The sequence below is a fragment of the Alosa pseudoharengus genome, unplaced genomic scaffold (genome assembly GCF_046254945.1).
Source record: "Alosa pseudoharengus isolate Yale_2024_CS ecotype anadromous, Long Island Sound unplaced genomic scaffold, YU_APseudo_1.1 YU_APseudo_1.1_scf_3, whole genome shotgun sequence".
Taxonomy (NCBI): Eukaryota; Metazoa; Chordata; class Actinopteri; order Clupeiformes; family Clupeidae; genus Alosa; species Alosa pseudoharengus.
Window position 1 is genome coordinate 15,831,728 of NW_027468718.1, and position 21,163 is coordinate 15,852,890.

The 21,163-nt window shown below is 43.3% G+C and overlaps 1 protein-coding gene across 14 annotated transcripts; it reads right to left on the minus strand.

The window, feature by feature from the left end:
- Positions 1-139: 139 nt before the first annotated feature.
- ddx3xa (DEAD-box helicase 3 X-linked a) lies at positions 140-21,072 on the minus strand. Of its 14 annotated transcripts, none has more exons than XM_076263341.1 (21): positions 20,729-21,072; positions 19,115-19,166; positions 18,922-18,969; positions 16,925-16,984; positions 16,208-16,279; positions 13,691-13,873; positions 13,349-13,484; positions 11,908-12,015; positions 11,608-11,707; positions 11,097-11,232; positions 10,747-10,844; positions 10,316-10,414; positions 9,961-10,121; positions 8,492-8,636; positions 7,555-7,699; positions 6,926-6,976; positions 5,115-5,296; positions 4,865-4,982; positions 4,486-4,639; positions 4,059-4,183; positions 140-3,810 (listed from the first exon to the last, which is right to left on the minus strand). In XM_076263341.1, the coding sequence occupies exons 1-21, from the start codon at positions 20,771-20,773 to the stop codon at positions 3,716-3,718; spliced, it is 2,313 nt and encodes a 770-aa protein (XP_076119456.1). In that variant the 5' UTR covers positions 20,774-21,072; the 3' UTR covers positions 140-3,715. The 14 variants fall into 14 exon arrangements, with proteins under 14 accessions (XP_076119456.1, XP_076119454.1, XP_076119460.1 ...); XM_076263339.1 differs by lacking the exon at positions 20,729-21,072 and adding an exon at positions 20,135-20,573; XM_076263345.1 differs by lacking the exon at positions 16,925-16,984 and having other exon boundaries at positions 20,729-21,071.
- Positions 21,073-21,163: the final 91 nt, after the last annotated feature.

Here is a 21,163-nt window from a genome sequence, read left to right on the forward strand (position 1 = left end):
AAAAGCATCATTAATTTCTGGGCTGTAGCATTGACAGTCCTTTTCTATTCAGGGCAACTGAAGGTAATCCAAATCCACTTTTGCCTTGATCTAAAGTATTTGACACCATCTGAGACAACAAAAAAATAAACACAAGAGCTTTCTTTTTAAAAAGTAATTCTATTTCAGTGAAGGAACTTTAAGCCAATTTAATTTTCCAAACAACTTTTGACATATTTCAGCCACATTTAGAACAGCTGCTACAATGCCTATTGTTCACCCCCCTCCCCAACTTGCTACATTAAATTTATTCAATTGTTTAGAAAACATGCTTTTTAACTGGTAAGGTACTTTTGCATTTCAAACTTTCTCTTTTTTCATTTATTTTGGTAAAATCATACAAGAAACGCACAGCCGAGTCCTCTCATGCAGTGCATTAGGCATCTAAGCTACTACAGAAAGCAAATACTAAATCTAAGTGTCCTGGACGTGCCTCTCTAGACATTCAGCGAGCCTTGTGACCGGGTTTGTTTAAACATTGTTTTTTTTGCCTTCGTCGACCATCTTCCGCAAGCGACATGACTTGTCGACACGCATCATTAAGACTTATCACTGGAGCTAAAGCTCGCTAAATGTCAGCATAAGAGACAAAATTTCCAGCAACACTGTAATATGCAAATGCAACAATAGAGAAAAAACCACATGTTTTTGAGACTGCCATGTGCCAGACATTCACTGGAAACCAAATAACATTAACAAAATCATTTTCTTTCAACTTTAAGAAAAAGAAAGAGAAAGAAAAAATATCAAAACAAAAGAAGGAGTGAGAAAACAATGCACACAATTGGAGAATCTGGACACTTTTTTTTGTTTGCACTAATACATTTAGGAAATTGTTCGCTCTGTTTGACATCATCATCATTCCAAACCTTGGCATGTCTGATTGGTTTTCGTTAAATCCCCATTCCAAATTTTGAGAGCCAATTATTAAGTTGTTAAATAATGAACGGCCAAGAGGCCATCAACAGCTGTGGATACTGACTTGAGTCCAATATGTCTGAAACGTTAAAAAGCTCACACTACCCCGAAATATATAAATTTATTTTCACGCATACAGTTGACATTCAACATTCAAGTGCCAGTGTTTTTTGTACGGTCTTTTGGTCAAGTTTCTTGAAACTTTCAAAGAATCACTTTGAGGCTTACAAAAATAAATATTTCTCAAAAAATGCTTCATAAATTACACAAAACTAGCAGCAAAAGTAGAATCTAGAAATCTGTGTGCAAATAGCTAAATTCCCCCACTGCTACTGCCCCCTGGTCCCAAAGAATTCCTGGTTGAACGTTGAGAACCCTTTCCCCTTTTTGTAAACAAGCTGCGTTATTTCGTGTCGTCCCACGCTCACATACACACACACACACACACACACAAAATGTTTGGAAGCTTGAGGACACACACTCAAGACATTTGTATAAAAAACGAAATGTGCAATAAAAGAAGATCGGTCTGTAAAACTTGATGGGCATAACAAGGGCCTAAACACCTAAACTTAAATAGCACCATTCATTATTTTTTGTTTAAATTAAGATTTTTGAAAGGTTTTCCTTTCCTCAATACTGTCAGTGCATCCGCTTTTACTTCATCAGTTGAAATAAAACGAAAATAATAACAAACAACTAAATGGCAAGGCACAACTTCGCTTGAGAAGAAATCTAATGCACTTAAAAAAAGTAAAATTTTTAAATGCCCGTTTTCTCCTCCTTTCAAAAGCAGCCGCCCTCTGTGAGAGGGAGACTGAGGGTGGCGCCGGCTATAGCGGCCAGCGCTGCGGAAAGTGCCACAAGCACAGATGCTCCACGGAGGAGCTGGTAACTACATGGTTAAGTGGGAGGCAATTGCACGAGGGTTTTTATTTGGCCACCATAAAAGCACCCATCCTCGTCAAGGGCCAAAAGCCAAAGCCCACCAAAAAAAAAATAAAACTGCTCTTACCCTTACTCCCATCCACATCCCTCCAAGTCCTCCCCCATCTACCCACCCCTGTATAGCTATAGCTTAGCTCTCAACTAATACGAATCCTGTAGCCAGATCCCCATCTTATTTAGGTCTATGGAGAAGAGAGGGGGTGGGGTGGGGTGTGCGGGGACGAAAAGGAGCAATGCCTCCAACGCAGCTTGAAAAAAGAGAAAACGTTTGTGATTCAAAAAAGGTGAAGCCTGCGACTGAATTCATGTCTTTTTTTGTCTCCTTGACCAAAAAACAAAACACTAGCATGCGCATGAGACCGCAACAGCCGTGCGTCCTCAATGGGACACAACAGGGCCGCTTCGGTGCCGTGGTCCTTGTAAGTTTCTCATAGCCATATTTATACAAGCTTCTCGTTCCACGTGGCAGCCATTTTTTGTTTCGTAATGTTTGTGAAAAGAAACATTTCTCATTGAAACAAGAAAAAAAAAAAAGCTTTTTTTTCCTCTGCTGTTGACACTTCAAAACGAACAAAAAAAAGTTGTTGTTTTTTTCTCCATCTTAGCATCGATCGAAATCGCCAACCAATTGCCTCAAATCAAAATAACTCAACAAAAAACACTGCCCACTTCGAAGTGGCTAGCATGTGGTTACTTACTAGCTGCCGTAACACTGTCAAGTCAATTCAAAGTGGAGTAACAAGTTCCAGCATTGTAGGTCTGAACCACATGGGTACTAGTTCACACCTCAGCTATTTTGTTATCGACGCCTGTTTGTCATGACTATTACCATCACAACTGGAATGGCCTTTTGACAACAACCACATCCTTAATAGGTGCCTATCCAGGATAGAGTGAGCAAAAACAAAAATTTTCATACAGAGAACTCATCCCATAGAGTACGGTTGTCACACAAGGAAATCACCACCTATTTTTTCACCGCACATTTGCGGTGGTTCCATAAGCTGTTTGTGATCAGGCCCTTTTGTAGGCTTACATGATATCCTTGTGGTGAATTTATCTTTCCTCTTTTTTTTGGTTCGAATGAAACAGCGACATGGGTGAGTCGCATCATCCTAGTGTTTGCCAAGGTTTGACTTAAGTACAAACGTGTCTTATGCCTTCAGAACGGTCAACAAATTGAGCTCTTGGCCGAGTTCATTTTGGTGAAATGACGCTAACACACACACACACAAAAATATAGATATTCCTGTCTAAATTGAAAGGCACAGTACATCAACATTATGAATGATCCTCAGGTTTTCTGTCGTTGTGTGTGCGTGTGTGTGTGTGTTTTTTTCATTTCTTCTGTTTTCTTATTTTTTTCATATGAAGAAATAAAAAATAAAAGTGCAGTTGGGAAAAATAAAAATAAAAAACGTTAAGTCCCAGATTCTACACCGGACACCGACAGTGCGTAGGCATCCCTTTTGAAACTTGGGCGGGCAAGGAGGGGGCTTGGGGGATTGTGGGAGACGCTCCTACTCTTTTTTTGGTCAGGCCGACCATCGCCTCCATGTCTTCTCACCGGGCTCCCTCTGAGAATGTGAGGAAATTAAATTCACAGGTTGTGACGCACTGCGAGTTCTTGAAGCTACACATTTAAGAGGGATGTAGGGAGGAGGGGCTGAGAGGGGCAGGGAGTATGGTCTGGCTAGGTTTCGTTTTTTTTTTTTTTTTTTTTTTAACATGTGGTTTCCCATTTTATTTATTTTTCTTTTCTGCTATGTTTTGGCATAGTGATAACCCTGTGGGTAGGTAGGTTCTATATCTAATTGCCCCACCAGTCCACCTGGTTGTAGTTGCCCCCATAACTGCCCCCATAGCTCCCGCCGTAGCCATCATTTCCAAAGCTCCCAAAGCCACCTGAAGAAAAACAAAGGCATAGGCACTGTGTAAAAACGTATTTCTACAAGTGGTACAAAGTGTCAAAACATAGCCCTAAATATCCATCAAGATCAATTACATGTAATTACATCTTCAGAAGCTTCACCTAAGTGCTTTAATCTACAGGACTTTACAAAGAAAAGTATTCCTACTGTATACAGCCATATAAGTACAGGCATCTGCATACATGTTTTAACACACATATTAAACAAACGAAAGGTCCACACCTTTATTTCCACCGAAGCCACGGTTTCCTCCATGGCCACCCGCACTACGAGCACCACGATTGCCAAAGGTGTTTCCACCGCCGGACATCTGTCGGTAGTCTCTGGCTCCAAATCCACCAGAGAACCTGCAGGAGGTAACAACAAAGATGAACAATTAGTAGTGGAGGGAGACTGATGGTGAATGACACCATGACTATGGTTGTGCATGAACAAGACATGATGCTCCAAACTCACAATCATCAATTTAAGCGATGAGGATTAGGTCATTTTCAACTTTTTTCAACCATTTCCACAATATTGGTATGCGTGTATAGTAGAATACAGTATGTTTTTTTATTTATGGGAGGGGATACAGTAAGGTAGTCCTAATTGATTTCTATGACATTTTAGACCAGCTAGGTATTTTCTAAAAGGCGATTATGATTACCTCTTGGAGCGACCACGGTTGCTGCTCTTGTGCTGGTGCTCATAGGCCAGGCTCTCCAGCCAGGAGGGCACTTCCTGCTTGGACTCAACCAGGATGTCCAGCAGGTCCTTTGTGATGTTGCTGTTCTTGTCATTGTAGAAGGAAGTGGCCAGACCTGCGACATGGTTGAAAAACAATTCATTTTATTCAAAACAAAGGGAACTGTATTGTAGAACTGCAAATTGTAAAATTAGATATTGTTTAAGAGTCTGTATGTCAAACAAATCTTGCTGAAAGATACAGATAATATTATATTTGGAGGAATCTACAGTTCTTCAGATTTTTAACTGGTCAATTGAAGTGACTTTCTGTCAGAATATGCCCAGCTCGTAGGACTCACCGAGGTTCCCCACACGGCCGGTACGCCCAATGCGGTGGACGTACTCCTCAATATCACTGGGCAGGTCAAAGTTGATGACATGCTTCACATTAGAGATATCCAGCCCACGGGCAGCCACCTGCAATGACATTGACAAAATTAAGCCTAATGATTGGCACAACAAAACCAAGCTAGATATTTTTGTCTTGCACCTTGTTTCAATGGATATGGACATTATAATCAAATTGTGTTTTTTTCACATTCGACTAACCGCAGTGGCAACCATGATGGGGCAGCGGCCGGAGCGGAACTGGTGCAGTGCTTCTTCACGGTCTCTCTGGGAACGGTCGCCGTGGATACTGGTGCAGGCATAGCCCTCACGGTAGAGGAAGTCCTCTAGGGCATCGGCCCCCTTCTTGGTCTCCACAAACACTAGTGTGAGCGAGTCTTTACCTACAGGGACAGGAAATGAGGTTTGGTTGTCGATCAACACACTAAAACCAAATTAAACAAAAACAAAATGCACAGAAGGGGAGAAAGGCTTATACATTCTGCATGTTCAAACCCCAAAGAAGGTGGAGGAGGAAAGTGAAAAATAACAACAAAAAAAAAATAGAAATATAACGCAAAGGAAAATGATAATTGAGGCATCAGCAGCTTTGCGTCCATCTGACAACCATTAAGTGAAATTGAGCTTTTGTCTCAGACTGAAGGCCAGAATAGTGTGCTTGGAGCCTGCCCCGACCTTTTTTTCAAGTGTGCAGACATGACTGACTGCACCCTTTTGCTTTTGGCTTTTTTTTTGGGGGGGTTCAATGTTTGTCACAGACAGCTGTTTAGGCTTTAATTGTTCTCTTTAATGGCCATCATGGCAGAAGCGTGAGATGAGGTGAGGAGAAGGGATATGACAAAAGGGAAGGGACAAGTGTCTGTGTGTGTGTGTGTGTGTGTGTGTGTGAGAGAGGGCGCAAGTGAGCGCGTGTGCAAATGTATATATATATGTGTGTGTGTGTGTGTGTGTGTGTGTGTGTGTGTGTGTGTGTGTGTGCGTGCGTGCATGTGTGTGTATGAGAGAGGGCGCAAGTGAGCGCGTGTGCAAATGTATATATATATGTGTGTGTGTGTGTGCGTGCGTGCATGTGTGTGTATGTGTGCAAGGGAGCGTGTGTTGCAAATGCATGTTTGCAAGTCTGTATGAGTGTTTCTTGCAGCTGTTCTTATCTCTCAGCATCACAGTAGCTGTAGGACAGGAGTGGTGCACGTTCACATGGCAACATCAACCCAACGAAACGCATCAACATGCATTTCCTGCACAGGTTGCCATGGTGAAGATGCAGAAAGAAGCCCAGCATGTCAGGCCACCATGATTTTGTTTTGGATGTTTGCACTTTGTAACCATGGCGATGGTCTTTGGAGGACTCTTTTTTTGAGTTGTACCCCAACCCCGATGATTCACAATGGCAGACAATTCGCCTCATCGCTCGGTTTCCGTCTTCAGCTTGATTTCAGTTCAGACACTTCTCTCTTTACCAAATGTAGGGTCTGTTAGCAAGTAATATCTCATCCCAACAGTTAGGAATGATGACTCGTGTCTTAAGGACAAGAGGAAGTTGGAGGCAAGAGCAGCGAGAGGCACAGATACGGAATGCGGCATGGTTTCCAAAGGCAACAACCAGACAGGTCTGCAGTGATGACTCACAGGTTATCGACTCTACAGGCATACAGACGCAACTGAAAATCCCCCCCCCCAAAAAACAAAACAAAAACGTACAAACTTGCAAAAAAAAAAAGCTCGGACATTACCACCAAGCTCTACCACTCTACAAATCAGCCAGGCTCGCATAGAATAGGCCTGCATGCTTCATGGCAGGGGACACTGAGAGTGAAAAATTCCTCTCAGACAAGGCCGAGAGGAATTAGAACGGAAACCTGACAAGCGAATGAGCGGGGTGGGGTGTGGTTGGGGGGGTAAACAAAAACTGGGAATCATCTGAGATGGGTGATGGGGATGGGAGGTAGGGGAGGGGTGGAATGTGATGCTCTGGATAACCATCTTGAAGGGGAAGTAAGTCGCCCACTTACCGGGTCTCTCTGGAGCCTCGCCTGCATTTTCCTGAACCTCACTGGGAATGACTTCAAATAAGAACCAAACCTCCCAGTAAACTTTAATGCACTTCACAGCACACAGAGATTTTTGTTTTTACGTATACATACAAAGATACACACATACACACACACATACATGCATGCATAAAACAGCACACGAGCTGGACTGGTTAAGAGCATCAGCTAATCGTAGTGGCTACCAAGGAAACTAAGCAAGTCCAAAAGAACTGCCAATTTTAAGTGTTTGGGAGGAGGATTATCTGTCCAGCCTAGACAGACAAAGACAGACACACACACACACAGTTCAGACAAGGGGAACTAGGGTATTCGGTCAAGGCCTTACATGGGGTAGGAATTACGGGGGAAACTGGGGGAGAGAAAAAAAACAAAAATGGAAGAAAAAAAAAAAACAATTCTGCAACAAACATTGAACCGTTTTGACTTATCTAATTACACTAAAAACCTCAAAACCCAGAAAAATGGAGATTAAAAAAGGCCTCCGTGGGCTTGATTTTCTAGGTCATTAACACACACACGCGCACAGTTATCTGGCTGGGATTTAGAGGCTTGGATCAGAACAAAACGGAGACAGGTGTTGCACCTACCTGTGGCATTGAGCAGGTCCAGCAGGAAGGAGCGCTTGTCGCTCTCCTCCACCCACACCACCTTTTGGGTGATGTTCTCAGATGTGGAGCCTACGCGGCCCACAGCTAGGAAGATGTACTCCTCCAGGAAGTCTCGGGCAAGGATCTGAAAGCCGAACGCACACACACACACACACACACACACACACACACGTGTAAGACAGGGCTGTGTTGCTTTGGGTGCTGAGAACAGGTAACTACATACATAGACACATACACACATACATTGTTTAAACTTATCATCTAATTAAGAAAATAATCCACAGACTAATCGACTTATTATAGTTGCAGTCCTACACATACATATATTGAGTTTTATTTAGGTAGCACCAAAACTGTCGAGGCACTCTGTAGAGATCAAAGCCTAAATGCTAAACATTAAGTACTAAGGTGGCAGAGGAAAGGACCAAAACCTCCCTTTTAGCAGTGAAAATGTCTGTGCCTGAAGTTCAGACATTCATGAGGACGTCATATATACTTTAGTCTAATTGCCTATTTTCAAATCAAACGTGCCGGCTCACACCTGGATTCAGGTACAGTGCCTGAACAATTTATTCCCTGCAGGAATACTGTAAAACATTGATTAATAGCCCAAGCTTTTGTTTACTTCAATCGTCAAACTCAACCTACTTATATTTGAGACAGGCGTCTATATGGGCCAAGCCTTTACATAATTCCTTTTATACAAAACAAAAATTGTGTCATCCAATAACATATTACAAATCATTCTGCGTTAAGTGGGGGCTTTTAATCAAGGTTTTACGGTATACAGACATGTTCATAGCTCCATCATCATCACCATGTTATTTTAGCCTTTGACTCCAGGCACCACGCTGGTGCGTAACATCTGGGTCATCAGCTGCGTTGTGCCAGGGGTCAGCAGGGGTCGGACCCGTACCTGGATCTCCTTGGGGAAGGTGGCGCTGAACATCATAGTGTGGCGGACCCCTTTCGGGGGCATGGTGTCCTGCTCCACGATGCGGCGGATCTGGGGCTCAAAGCCCATGTCCAGCATGCGGTCAGCCTCATCCAGGACCAGGTAACTGCAGAGCAGAAAAGTGGGAGGAAAAGTTAAGCAACTTAGAATTGTACACAAACAGGGGAGACAGAGCCTGAATCTTGGCCTTAATGTAAAAATGGCATTTTGTCAAAAGCAGCAACGCTTACAGTAAGTCTATACCAATTAGGCCATTTGTGCAACAGCAGAACAAATCTTTATTATTCTGCTCATTTCATTTCCATTTCTCTTGAAAGCATGCCTGTGGGTAAAACTAGGGCAAATGCTAAAACTCAGATTTTCAAACGAACTTGATCTGGAATGGTATGTGTGTGTGTGTGTGTGTGTTGAAAATCCACTTATCAGATAAAAAAAAAAACCAACAGTGAGTATTCAGTAACAGGCAAGCTGCCACTCTAGTCACATTTACATTGGAAGGCCGACTGTGCTAGTCGACCGATATGGTTTTTTCAGGGCCGATACCGATATCAACCAAAAACCAATATTACCAAAACAGGAGGCCAATAACCGATATGTAAAACCGATATGTCAGTTGTCAAAAAGGTGGGTAGATAGTAAAGGCTATATGCTGCAAAAGTTTAATTCAAAATCATTTAATTATGCAAACTTTTCTTTCTTCTTTTGATGCAAGTTGACAGACAAGTGTATCATTTTGCAAGTGTAAATCCTGTGTATCATGTTAATCCAAGAGCTGAGTGATAGCAATTATTTTCATAGAGTAGGCCTGCACAATGGGCTATGTGCTTGTTAAGGGACCTGTCACAAAGAGGATGCTTTGCCATCGTGTGTGTGAGTGCACGAGAGGGAGGAAGAGTACACTGCAACTTCAGCAATGTAGGCTACCTTCCTTACCTCCGTAGGCTACAGCTGAAGCCCAGTCTGCCTCAGTGAGAATCCTAAACTTTGTCTGTGTTCAGTCTTCGATCCTGATTGGCTGCATTCGTGCTAACTAACAAATCAGACGGTGTAGTGGGCGGGACAATGCTCTTGACCACAGAGTAGCAAATTCAGGGAGTGAGAGACGTTTTACAGACAAAGTAGCGCATTTCATTCTTTATCCATTTCAATATCGGCTTATCGGTGGAAAAAATGACCGATACCAATTATTATAAAAATGCTAAATATCGGCCCTAATAATCGGCCAGGCCGATAATTGGTCGACCCCTAGACTGTGCATGCTCAAAAAGTGGTACAGATTTACCCCCAGCTCCTGATGCAAAGTTCAAACAGCCAGTCCTCAGAGTGTCCAAGAGATGGGCTTTATTTTTAATGCGTGTCCACTAGTCTGTGTGCGTGCGTACCTCTCTGTGTGTGTGTGTGTGTGTGTGTGTGCGTGCACGCGCACTTACTTGCAGTAGTCGAGACCAATCTTGCCCCTCTCCATCATGTCAACCAGACGCCCGGGCGTGGCCACCAGCAGGTGGCAGCCTCGCTCCAGGTCGCGGATCTGCTGTCCGATGTCGGCCCCGCCGTACACCACGCACGGACGCACGCGGGAGCGGTAGGCAAACTGCCCGAGACACAAGAGAGCCCATTCAGACGCGGTCACTTTAGGCCGAGAACAAAAGGACAGCTCAAAGAGAGGGGGGGGGGGGGGGTGCAGGATAGGGGAGGGAGGGGGTGGAGTTACGCATGCCAGTCAGGGCAGGGCAGGGCAGAGAGTGGCTCTGGGAGGCAGGAGCGAGTGGTAGAGCTCAACCTTACCTTGCGGGACTCGTCGTAGATCTGAAGGGCCAGCTCACGGGTTGGTGCCAGCACCAGAGAAATGGGGAATTGCTTGCGGCGTCCATATTTCCCATTCTCCTGCAGATAAAAAAAAAAACACAAAACATCAACATTCATCAATCATGCAACCAACCAACAATGAATTATGCCACTGTATGACTATTAGGTTTCTGCTCAATATTTCAAAATTGTATTAACTCAACCTAGAATGCGGTTTTTGACCTTCTAATATGAAACAGACATTCTGCTTGCTCTCAACACACAAGGCTGAATCAATCCGAACCATGCTGCTGTCCTTGAACATTGGCAATGTTTGAATATCTGAGAGTGGCATAGTCAACTGCCTCTGGATAAAAAAAAAAAAGGACTTCATTTAAAGATGACAGCACGTCGTGCCAGAGCCGTCGTACCTGCCCACTGTTCTTGGCAGCCTGCAGGGCCTCTCCAGGGCCCTCTGTGTAGATCTGACTGAGGATGGGCAGCAGGAAGGCTGCAGTCTTCCCAGAGCCTGGTAAACACAGAGCAGACCCACATTAGAGGGGAAGGAATGAAGGGGTGCAATAGGGGTGCCACTGAGCTGTGGCAGGTACTGCATTAGTACTAGTAGGACACCGTAGTTTATCATGCACATATTGCCATTATAAACAATGTGTTGGAGACGGCAAGAGAACTCTAAAAACCTTAAAACATCCAATGTCCCATGATGCATTGCATTTTGTGTGTGTGTCCGCGTGTGGCTTCTGGTGGCAACCCTGCCTACCTGTCTGAGCGCACGCCATCAGGTCTCTCTTGGCCTTGATGATGGGGATGGCGTACTTCTGTACCGGGGTGGGCCGTGTGTAGCGGCTCAGAGCAATGTTGCCCATGATGATCTCCCCCATGTCCACATCGTGGAACTGAGGGAGATGGACACGCGTTCATATTTTAACATTTGACAAACATTTATATTCATGCTGTAAAATGCCCATCGGTGATGAGATTCCATAACATGTTACAACCCATACTTTGATTAAGACATTCATTGTAAATCATTACTAACACTAATATTGAGTACCAATTGAACTTCACTTCCTTTACAGAGGGAAGAGATTTTACTTTAACAGGCAGACAAGGCAAGCTATGACAATAGACACAGCATTGCAATCCAACCGTGTACGGGTTCACACCATGTACGCATTTAAAAAAACATTTGAGCTACGACTAATTTGTCTGTGCAACGTCACGAGGGCCCCGAGCAGCAAGAATGAAGGTGAGGCGGGACTATAACTTACGCTCTCGATGTGAGGAGGGGAACTGGAGCCAGTGGCTTCCACAGGAATGTCGTCATACTTCTCAAAGTTAATCCCTGTGTTGCTGGCAGCGAACAGCTCACTGAGAGCAGAATGAGACATGAGTGAGACAGAGAATAAGAGAGGGGCAGGGGAATGTGCGAGTCAAAAACCGATAATAGCACCATGAGAAACCAAAACTGCAATAGCTACGTCTATATATCTCCAGGCTTAGACCCTAGGGTCCTACCCATGATATAAAGTTGCCTGAAGGGTAAGGGGAGGGTTGGGTGAATGACTCACTGTTCCAGGCGCTCGTTGGGAGGGGTGGGTTTGGACCAGTCCTCTTCATCTCTGGATTCTTCCACCCAACGACTGTTCCCTCCGGCACTGAAGCCACCGCGCTCGTACCTACAGGGGACACGAAGCACATCGCACATCGCACATCAGCACACAAACGCTAAGAAATATGCAGTGCTCTGCTTCCTTTGTAGTTCTGCACAACTGTGCATGTTGCAAATATGTAAAATGTAGTGCTGTCAGTTAAACACGTTATTAACGGTGTTAACGTAAACCTATTTTATCGGCGTCAATTTTTTTATCGCGTGGTTAACGTTCTTTTTGGTGTAACAACCTTTGTAGTTTTTTCACATGCTGTTGCAACATCTAGTAACGTTAGAACAACTACAACACCACACTGGATATAGCTAGACCGTGCTGCATGTACACGCCCCCTTTTAGGGGAAAGGGAGCTGTTTGGATAATGGAAACCTATGCTGCATCAAAGTGGGGAGCGAAAAGGGCTTATACTTACTAAATCTTGAAACAAACGGGAATAAAAGGCACAAAATAAGGTTGGTGTAAGAGTTATCTGTGTGTTTATGGGATTAATGTGACCATTATGTTTCTATTTTTTGCTCTTTCCAGTTTATAGCCTACTAACAGGAGTGTCACGAATGTAGGCACAGATTAAATGTAGCCTATCTTTATGATGCGCCTTTAGTAGGCTACGTCAAGGCATGCTGCACACACTTGTTTGGGCTTACGAGCCGGTCAAAGAGTAGATTCGTATAAAAGAACACCAACAGAGTTCTGAACTCCCGGTCAGCTGAATGGTGTTTTAAATTGCTGTGGACACCGATGCCGACATGAGTGCGATGCACTCTGCTTTCGACATTCATTTACTGTACATTAGATTCCATTCCATAAAATCCATTGTTCATCCAGTGTTTGCGTGTTAAAAACTTCAGCGCTGATGTGTGTGGCAAGTGACAGTGCACCATAGACTGTAAGTCTGTAAAATGGCAGTGCACTCATGTCGAAAAGTTCCTTAATTTCAACTGAACTCAAAGATAATGAATATAGTATTTTATGTTTGTTATGCCCTTTATTAGCTATATTTCTGAAGAATATATTGTGTTGCCTCAGGTCTGCTGCACATCTTTTGAAATTTGATTTGAAATAGACCTACGTCTTAAAGTTAAGTTAATGAAGTAACTTGCTTTGCTTTCATTTGAATCCTAATCAAGATACACAATAATTGCTTTATATTGTTAATATGGACTCCTGGAAAGTTCAGCAATGCAAAATAATAGAATTTTAATCATGCAACAAAATATGTGATTAATCGTGATTAACTATAGGAATTCAGCGATTAATCGTGATTAAACATTTTAATCGTTTGACAGCACTAGTAAAATGCTATACATTCAGAAACCTTGTTTGAAGTGCTTTGTTCTCATACCTTCCTCTGGACCCAGTGCCTCTGTCGTTAAAGAAAGCAGATTTGCCACGGTCAGTCCGTGCTGCAAAGCTACTGTAGGCCTCCCTGTTGGCCCCTGCGTTCCAGCCGCCATCTTTGTTTTCATATCCATAAGGTACTACAAAAGAAACGGCAGCAAGGACAAAAGTTGGACATGCTCTTTCTCCACATGATCAGCAGAAGAGGTCTGTGTTGGCTAGAATCCATCTATGCCATTTTATTAATATTTACATAATGCTTTGGAGAGACACACTCTTGGATATGGAGGGCATTGGTGTGTTTAAAAAAAAAAAAACAATACAGAAAGACTAGAGTTGTCCACACCTGCATTGTGCATGGGCTGGGTGAAGGTGCCGCCACGGTTTCCACGGAAACCGCCACGCCCGCCTCCCCTTCCGTCGTTACGAGGTGGGCCACGCCCAAAGTTGTTTCCGCCGCCATTCATCCGGTTGTCATGGTAGCCATTCACAAAGCCGTTGCTGCGCCCACCATCCCATCCTGGGGAATCTGGGGAGAGGAGGCGGCAAGGTCAGATGAGGAGAGGACGAGGAGGAGGGCACTTACTCCCCCCCCACTGATCACCATCACAAATCACAGGGGAAAGCTTTCAAGTCCAGATATTTATGGTAAAACTGATTTGGGCTGACAGATTAGGGTGGTTGTTTTTGTGATCGTGACATTTCTGTTTTATTCATCGGAAACAAGAATGGGCATATGTAGAGAGCAGTTTTTTAGGAGTTTTTTTGGTCTGCAGCAGCCATAGCTGTGTTAGGCTTAAGCAGGCCAAGTGAGAGAGAAATCTGCCCCTGTGCAGTGAGAGGAGAGATTGCAACGGGGAGGGAAAAAACTAACAAAACAAAAAATACCACTTTACTCTGTAGAACCAGGGCTGGCACTCCTAATATAGCTTGGTCTACACACACACAATTATGGCCGAATGTGCCGAGACAAAGAGCTTTGCAGTGACGTTCACCCACTGGAACATCTTGCACCAGCACACTGGTCAGCCACAGAAGGCCATTACAGCACAGGGGCCATCTAAACTCACGACTGCCACAATGACATGCACACCAAGCCACTACCTCTTAGGGACAAAGTACTGCGTTTTCCCCCTCGTAAACCAGGCTAGGGCGTAGGTGTGTGTGTGCTTATTCGGCTCAAAAAAATGTCACACAGAGAGAGAGTTGGAGGACAGTGAGGCCCAAGACTGAGAGTAAATCAAGTCGTGCAACTGTGTAACCCCAGGACATTTACCACAGCGATCAGCCCAGCTGCAGACACTTGACGTGTCGTCATTTCCGTCCATCGTCACACTGGTGTCAGTATAGGCCGGGGAGACTGGAGGACACACACACACACACACACACACACACACACACACACACACACACACACACACACACACACACACACACACACACACACACACACACACACACACACACACACACACACACACACACACACACACACACACACACACACAGGTGACGAGTCCAACCTAGTACTACCTGGTCTATAAGGGATACTTCACAATGCAAGCACCCGCAATGCATTTAACACACATGCAGAGACCAGCACCAGACCAGCACTCTGACAAACGCAGCCAAAGGTCAATAACTTCAACAACAGCCAGCAACAGCATGGGAAAAGATACACAACATGTCTAAATAGCCAAATCATCCCTTAGCTCCGAGTGGTAGATATTACCCTGTCCAGAGTAGACAGAGCTTCACTTCATCTCACACCATGGCCTCCTCTCTTAAGTGTAGAAACACTCATTCTGTGTAACCGATAATCACTGTACACGTACCTGATGAACTGGGCCTGTCTATGCCACAGAATTGAAAGCTAAACAGCTAAGATGTATCAATTCAAACAACTCTTTTTTTTTTTTTTTAAACATCAAACAAAAACAAGGCAGACAAAGTAGCTCACATATCTATATATCTGACATGCTTCTGGACTTGAGAGAGGAAAGAGACAAGAACATCAAAACACTGGGCACTCATTCAGATCCCTCAGGTCAAAGCATGACACTGTTCCATTCAAACCAGCCCCAACATTAGTACTGGACAGCAGCCTTCATTCCTCTGTTCCAAAGCTGGGTGCCCACTGCCCACATTTGGCGTGTGGGTACTGCATCTGGCTTGTTGCTGGTGAAAATTCCCGAGCTTCATTCACAGTGATATTGGACACTCCACAATGACACACAGCTAACAATCAGGAATTGATGAGTTCTAGACAACGAGCAATGATTTCCTCCTGGTTTGACTGGTTCTGCCTGGTATGTGTGGTTGTTGACAGGGGCCTGTTTGGTTTGTTTGTTTGGTTTTTTTTGCCTGCCTGGAGCAAACTCTGGGCAAGCATCCAGATTGATTTCTAGACCTTCTCTGATCAACTAATTTAATTCAAAACAGGTTCAAATGAGTACAAAAGGTACAGCCAAGGCACTCTGGCTGCCAAGTTGCCGACACTGGAAAAAGGGGCAGAGGTAAACCTGACAGATGAAAGAACACGGATAATATGCATCCTGGCAGGGTTAGTGGCTGCCCTCCTCCTTTGCATCAACAGCCATACCAGCGATCTATTCAAACACCCTTTCTTGGAAAGTGGCCAGTGTCCAAACATGCATCACAATACAAGCTAGGATTAGCTTGTCAGAGCAGAGACAGATTAGAAAGCATATTAGCATCTGCTAGAACTGGGCTAACTCCTACATTTCACAAGCCCCGCCATTAACATGGGGGCTGTGGCTGGACTAGGGTCACCAAGTGCTGGGCTTATCAATGGTGAGTAGAAGCAAGTGGAGTCAATCCCATGCACACAATTCAGGTATACCACATCTCTCGGACCAGCCACCACTGTAGCTCTGATAATAGGAAATCTCCTGGGATTGGTATCTTGGGTAACCTGAGCAGAAGTACAGGGCAACTTGTAAAATAATAAATAAATATATAATAAAATAAAAAAAACTCTTCCCACTCCCCTTTCAAGCCAAGATAATTGCATTTGGATTATTTGTTCTGCTAATAGTTACCAGTCCTACAGTAATTCCATCCTGCAGTACAGTTATTTCTCTCTGTGTGGTTTCGTTCCTGCTGCCTAGTTTAAGGGGGCTGTTTGGGAAAGACTTGAGGACATTTTGGATTCTGAGTCTGTTTTTATGATTAAAAAAAAAAAAGAAAAACTACACCCACAATAGACAACACACATAATAGCATTGCATGCCCCTCATTTTCATATGATGATCATCTAATAACACTGGTGAAATCCTCAATTAAGAATGTTAGCAGAATAGGAAAGTGGAAGGCATGCACCCAGCTGCTGCCTGGTGAGCATAAAGTAGGACCCACTAAGTAAGCAATTGAGTTGGGAACCATGTTGGCGTAACATGTGACCATTTCTAAAAGGGAAGAAAGTGAATTGTGTGAGGTTGCTTGTTTTGTGATAAATTGGAGCTCCCCTGCATATTGGGTCTGATGGCATGTAATTAAACCGTCATGCATTTAGAAATGCAGAGCACCCTCAGCAGAAAGCCGACAGAACAGAACTTACAGCTCCTTACTGGTGGCACTGAATAACCGCTCTGTCTACCAGAGGGAAAAGCATTTCCTGCTGTGAAAAAATGAAGATACAGTCAAAACGCCTGTAAGGAAGCTCAAAGTGAGACAAGAAATTCAGTTTCACCGTTTGAATGATACACAAACATAGAGTGCCAGAGCTTAAAACCCTTTCCGTGCCAAACTGGCTTTTGGACAAGTCAAGATGGTATTTCATTAGCCTAGAAATCTAAACGCACCCTAGCGGCAGCAAATTATATTTGCTGCCAGGGCTAGTCTAGCAACTCTCCGTTGACTTGTGAGCTCGAAAAATTTAACTTCTATCAGGCCAATCAAATCGTGTATAGAGTCGTTAGGCGGGCTTAACATAATGATTGATGGCAGAGTTGCAACGGTTTGGCTTGAATTCCCTGCTACTTGAAAACAAATAAGATAATGTTACTGTTGGCGAACAGTGTGACACGAGTTAAGCTTTTATTAAGTTGACAAAAGTTTGAACTAGCCAACTAGCTCCGCTGGTGGGAAATGCATGGGACTCATAGCGCTGTCCTATTGCGTGCAGAGAGAATTTGAAAGACAACCGATTATCCCGCCCCTCGGACTGAGCACTGCAAACGGTGAGTGCCCAGACCCTACATTTTAATGTGGGTCTGGCTCGTCAGGCTAGTATTTGATGCTAGAACACCCCCAAAAAGATGCATGAAGAAGCATGCTAAAACGGCCATTTGAAAAAAATACTTAAATATTCTTGGGTTGTTTTTGCTGGAATGCAAATACGTTGAGCTTTGGTAGTCTGAGCAAATAGCTTTTTGGGTTTGCAAACCTACTTGGAGCGGAGATGGTATTAGAGTGCAACTCTAAAGAGTCAGCAAGAGACTCCAAGAGGGAGGCAGCTGAGAAGAAGATCATACATCATGAATCACAACAAAAATCACGATGGGAAGATGACCGAGCTTTAAAGAGCACTGAGCACTGGTGTGCTTGGTCACTGATCAAGTGTGAGTGTTTTGCTCTATTTCTTCTCGCTGCCATTATATTTTGACTTGGTGCTACAAAAGAATAAAAGATAAAATGGTGGACAAAGATTAGGAGAAAAGACATTTTTCAGAGCAGACAGTAACAATGGTCTGTCACCAGCTTGCCCATAAAGTGCCGCTTTGCCCTGCACCATGAGGGACTATGGACCATTACAGCATTAACCCATGGCCAGACAAAACAAATGTGTTTTGGCTTATAGCCATTTTATAGCTACCTGGGCTTCAAGGCTGCATCTAGTCCAATATACACTGCCAAACATTGCCATGGTTGGATGTATGACGATAGCACCATATCCATAGATTCTTAATTTAAGTAACCTTTCATCTTTTCAACTGTGTTTTAAGAAAAATTATAACTCTCAAACATTGCTACATTCAGACTATTTCCATTTGAGTTGCAAAAGTAAAAGTAAAAAAAAGAAAGAAAAAGCTCCTGGCACCAAGTTCAATACTACATTACAGTCACATGTATTCATTCAGCAGACGCTTTTATCCAAAGCGACTTAGAAAAAATATATACAGTATGAGTGGTGTGCTGTTTAAGAATCATAAACATAATCATATTATAGTCAGGGTTCCCACTCTAAGTCAAATGTCCAATTCCATGACTTTTTCCTGACAAAAAAAAAAAAAAAGGAATGAAAAGGAATTTTCATGATTAATATATAATGAATAAACAAAGTTGGGCTACTCAAGCAAGCAGTAAAGCGAATACAGATATACACCAATTCTGTGTAGAAATATTGGTATTAATGTATTTTGGAAAGTACGTAACTGCTACAACAAAATTCCCTGATATTCCATGACTTTGCCCCAAAAATGATTAAATTCCCTGACTTTCCATGTCTGGAATAGACTTTCCAGAATTCCATGATATTCCATGACCCGTGGGAACCCTGTATAGTTGATAAGTCAAATCAAACCGCTAATAGTGCACACCTGCATGCATACTTACCATTTTTAGAAGCCTCTTTGTTTCTCAAGTGAGGCGGAATGTAACGCCCTGAACAAAAAGATACACACACACACAATTAGCTTGGTATGACCCCTCAAAAAGATGCTCCCAAGTTACACAAGAATAGAAATGTTATTCTGATATGACCAAAGCATAACAATGACATTGTTCCTTAAAGTCAAAATTAACTTACTGCCTGTTCCACCACCCTGTACGTCCACAGAGTTCAAGTCTAGGACAGCAAGCTGAAAACAAAACAAAATGGAAATTAAGTCTTGTGCAAATGCAAAGAGGTCACATCAGGAGCGAATGTCTTCCTGGACCAGCTGATTATACACAAGAATTGCCTTCAACATCTGAATTTCCTTGGATGCTTTCTGACACATTCAATGCCATTTATCAGGCTCGTGAGGATCATGTGTTTGCTAATTCAAGATGGGGTTGTGATACAGTCAGCTCCAGTGTGTGGTGTCTGCAACTGAGAAGGCCAAAAGTTGTGCTCATCTACTTCACTGCAAGCATACGTTATTTAACCTGTTTGACGAAAGTTCTAGTGTGAGCAGAGTAACCTCTAACTGGACTGGTCAGAAAAACACATGCCACGTTCGTCTTTTAAGCAGCTGCACACTATGATGGCTTGTACCTAGGACTAAGGTATATAGCGAAGTATTGTTCTCTATGGTAGCAATAGACTAGCACTAGACGTCAAAGAAAGATTTCACTAGTCACCAGTGTATGTCATATCGGTCGGTCACCACAGCCATCTGAGGAGAACATCTGCGCGTACTGTGCTTTCAACTTTAGTTAGCTATAATGTGCATAGTGTTAAGCAGCTACAATTACTAACGTTACCCACAAAATGTCCGACAAGATCCGACGAAATTTCTTAGGAAGTAAGCTCCATGCTAACAGCATTGCCGGCAAATGAACATTAGATCGAACTGTATGTAGGCAGAGTTTGGGCAACCTCTTAATGTACCACAACATTACACACGGGATTCTTGAGACAGCAAAACAGCAGCACAAGAGTAACAGCGGATAAATTATTAATATCAACTACCCCTCCCCTGGCCGTAATCAAGCGATTTAGGAGCCATGACAAAATGTAGCCAGCAAGCTAACGATTGACATGTTGTTGTTTACATAAAAATAACAGTTCACGTTAACAAAAATTAAACACACAAATGTATGCTAGTTAGCGAGCTATACAGACCATAACTGGCAGACCACATGTTGAAAAAATCATTTCGATGAAGAGTTTCCTTGACCCATTCGATGAAATAGTTACATGCGTAGTTAACCAGCCATCTTGCATTGGGTTGACGCTACCGGCAACTTAGCTTACTATGCTAAATACAGATCCCCAAGTTAACTGGTGGAAACTCGCTGAAACTAAGAGCGGTGTTGGTAGAACAGTGTCATATTGAAGAACATGGAAAATCTAAATGTAATTATGATAAACCATATAAGTAACGTTTACAGTGGGCTAGTCGGCATTAGCTGTGCAAAACACAGGCCGCAGCGAGAAAAGACGATACAGTCGCACTGAAATATGAAGCTCCGCCATCATCACCATCGCTGGCTAGCGTTTACAGTCCTAGTGGCTAACTACTAAGTCGCTAGCAACCACCATTTTATTAACGTTACCAGCTAACTTACAAGCGTCAATACATTAGCCAAAACTCTAGGCTATGCTAACTGATAGCACAGCAAGTCCGAAACAAAATCGTAACCCCCCCCCCCCAAAAAAACAATATATTATAAGATTTGCAAAGTTAAATACAACTTTAATAGGAGGCAAACTCACCTGCTGCTCTAGACCGTGTGAATTGTCGACGACCACATGACTCATAACTAAAGTAGATAGTGTGGATCACTTCAAATGAGAAAAGGTTTTCTTTGTTAGCAAGCTAACTCACTAGCAGGGGGTTTCTAGGTCTCCTTTGCCAACGACGTCACTCGTCCTTGTTTCTAATATAGTTTTGTGTAATGTTCAGTGCTCACCGACTAAATGTATACCTCTAATTAATAAATGTATTATCTTAAGCCTAAGATGGGCTGCCAAAAAAACTGCCCGGAATTCACTCCACTCCGATTAACACCTTTCCCAGTTTTGTCCGCGGTGGAATAAAGCCTAAAGAGCAGGTACCGCGAGATATCATTGGCTGTAGACAGACTACACCGGTGGACAGACAGAAAACATAGGTGGAAAATATCGCGATGTTTATTCCTTTCCCGGAAA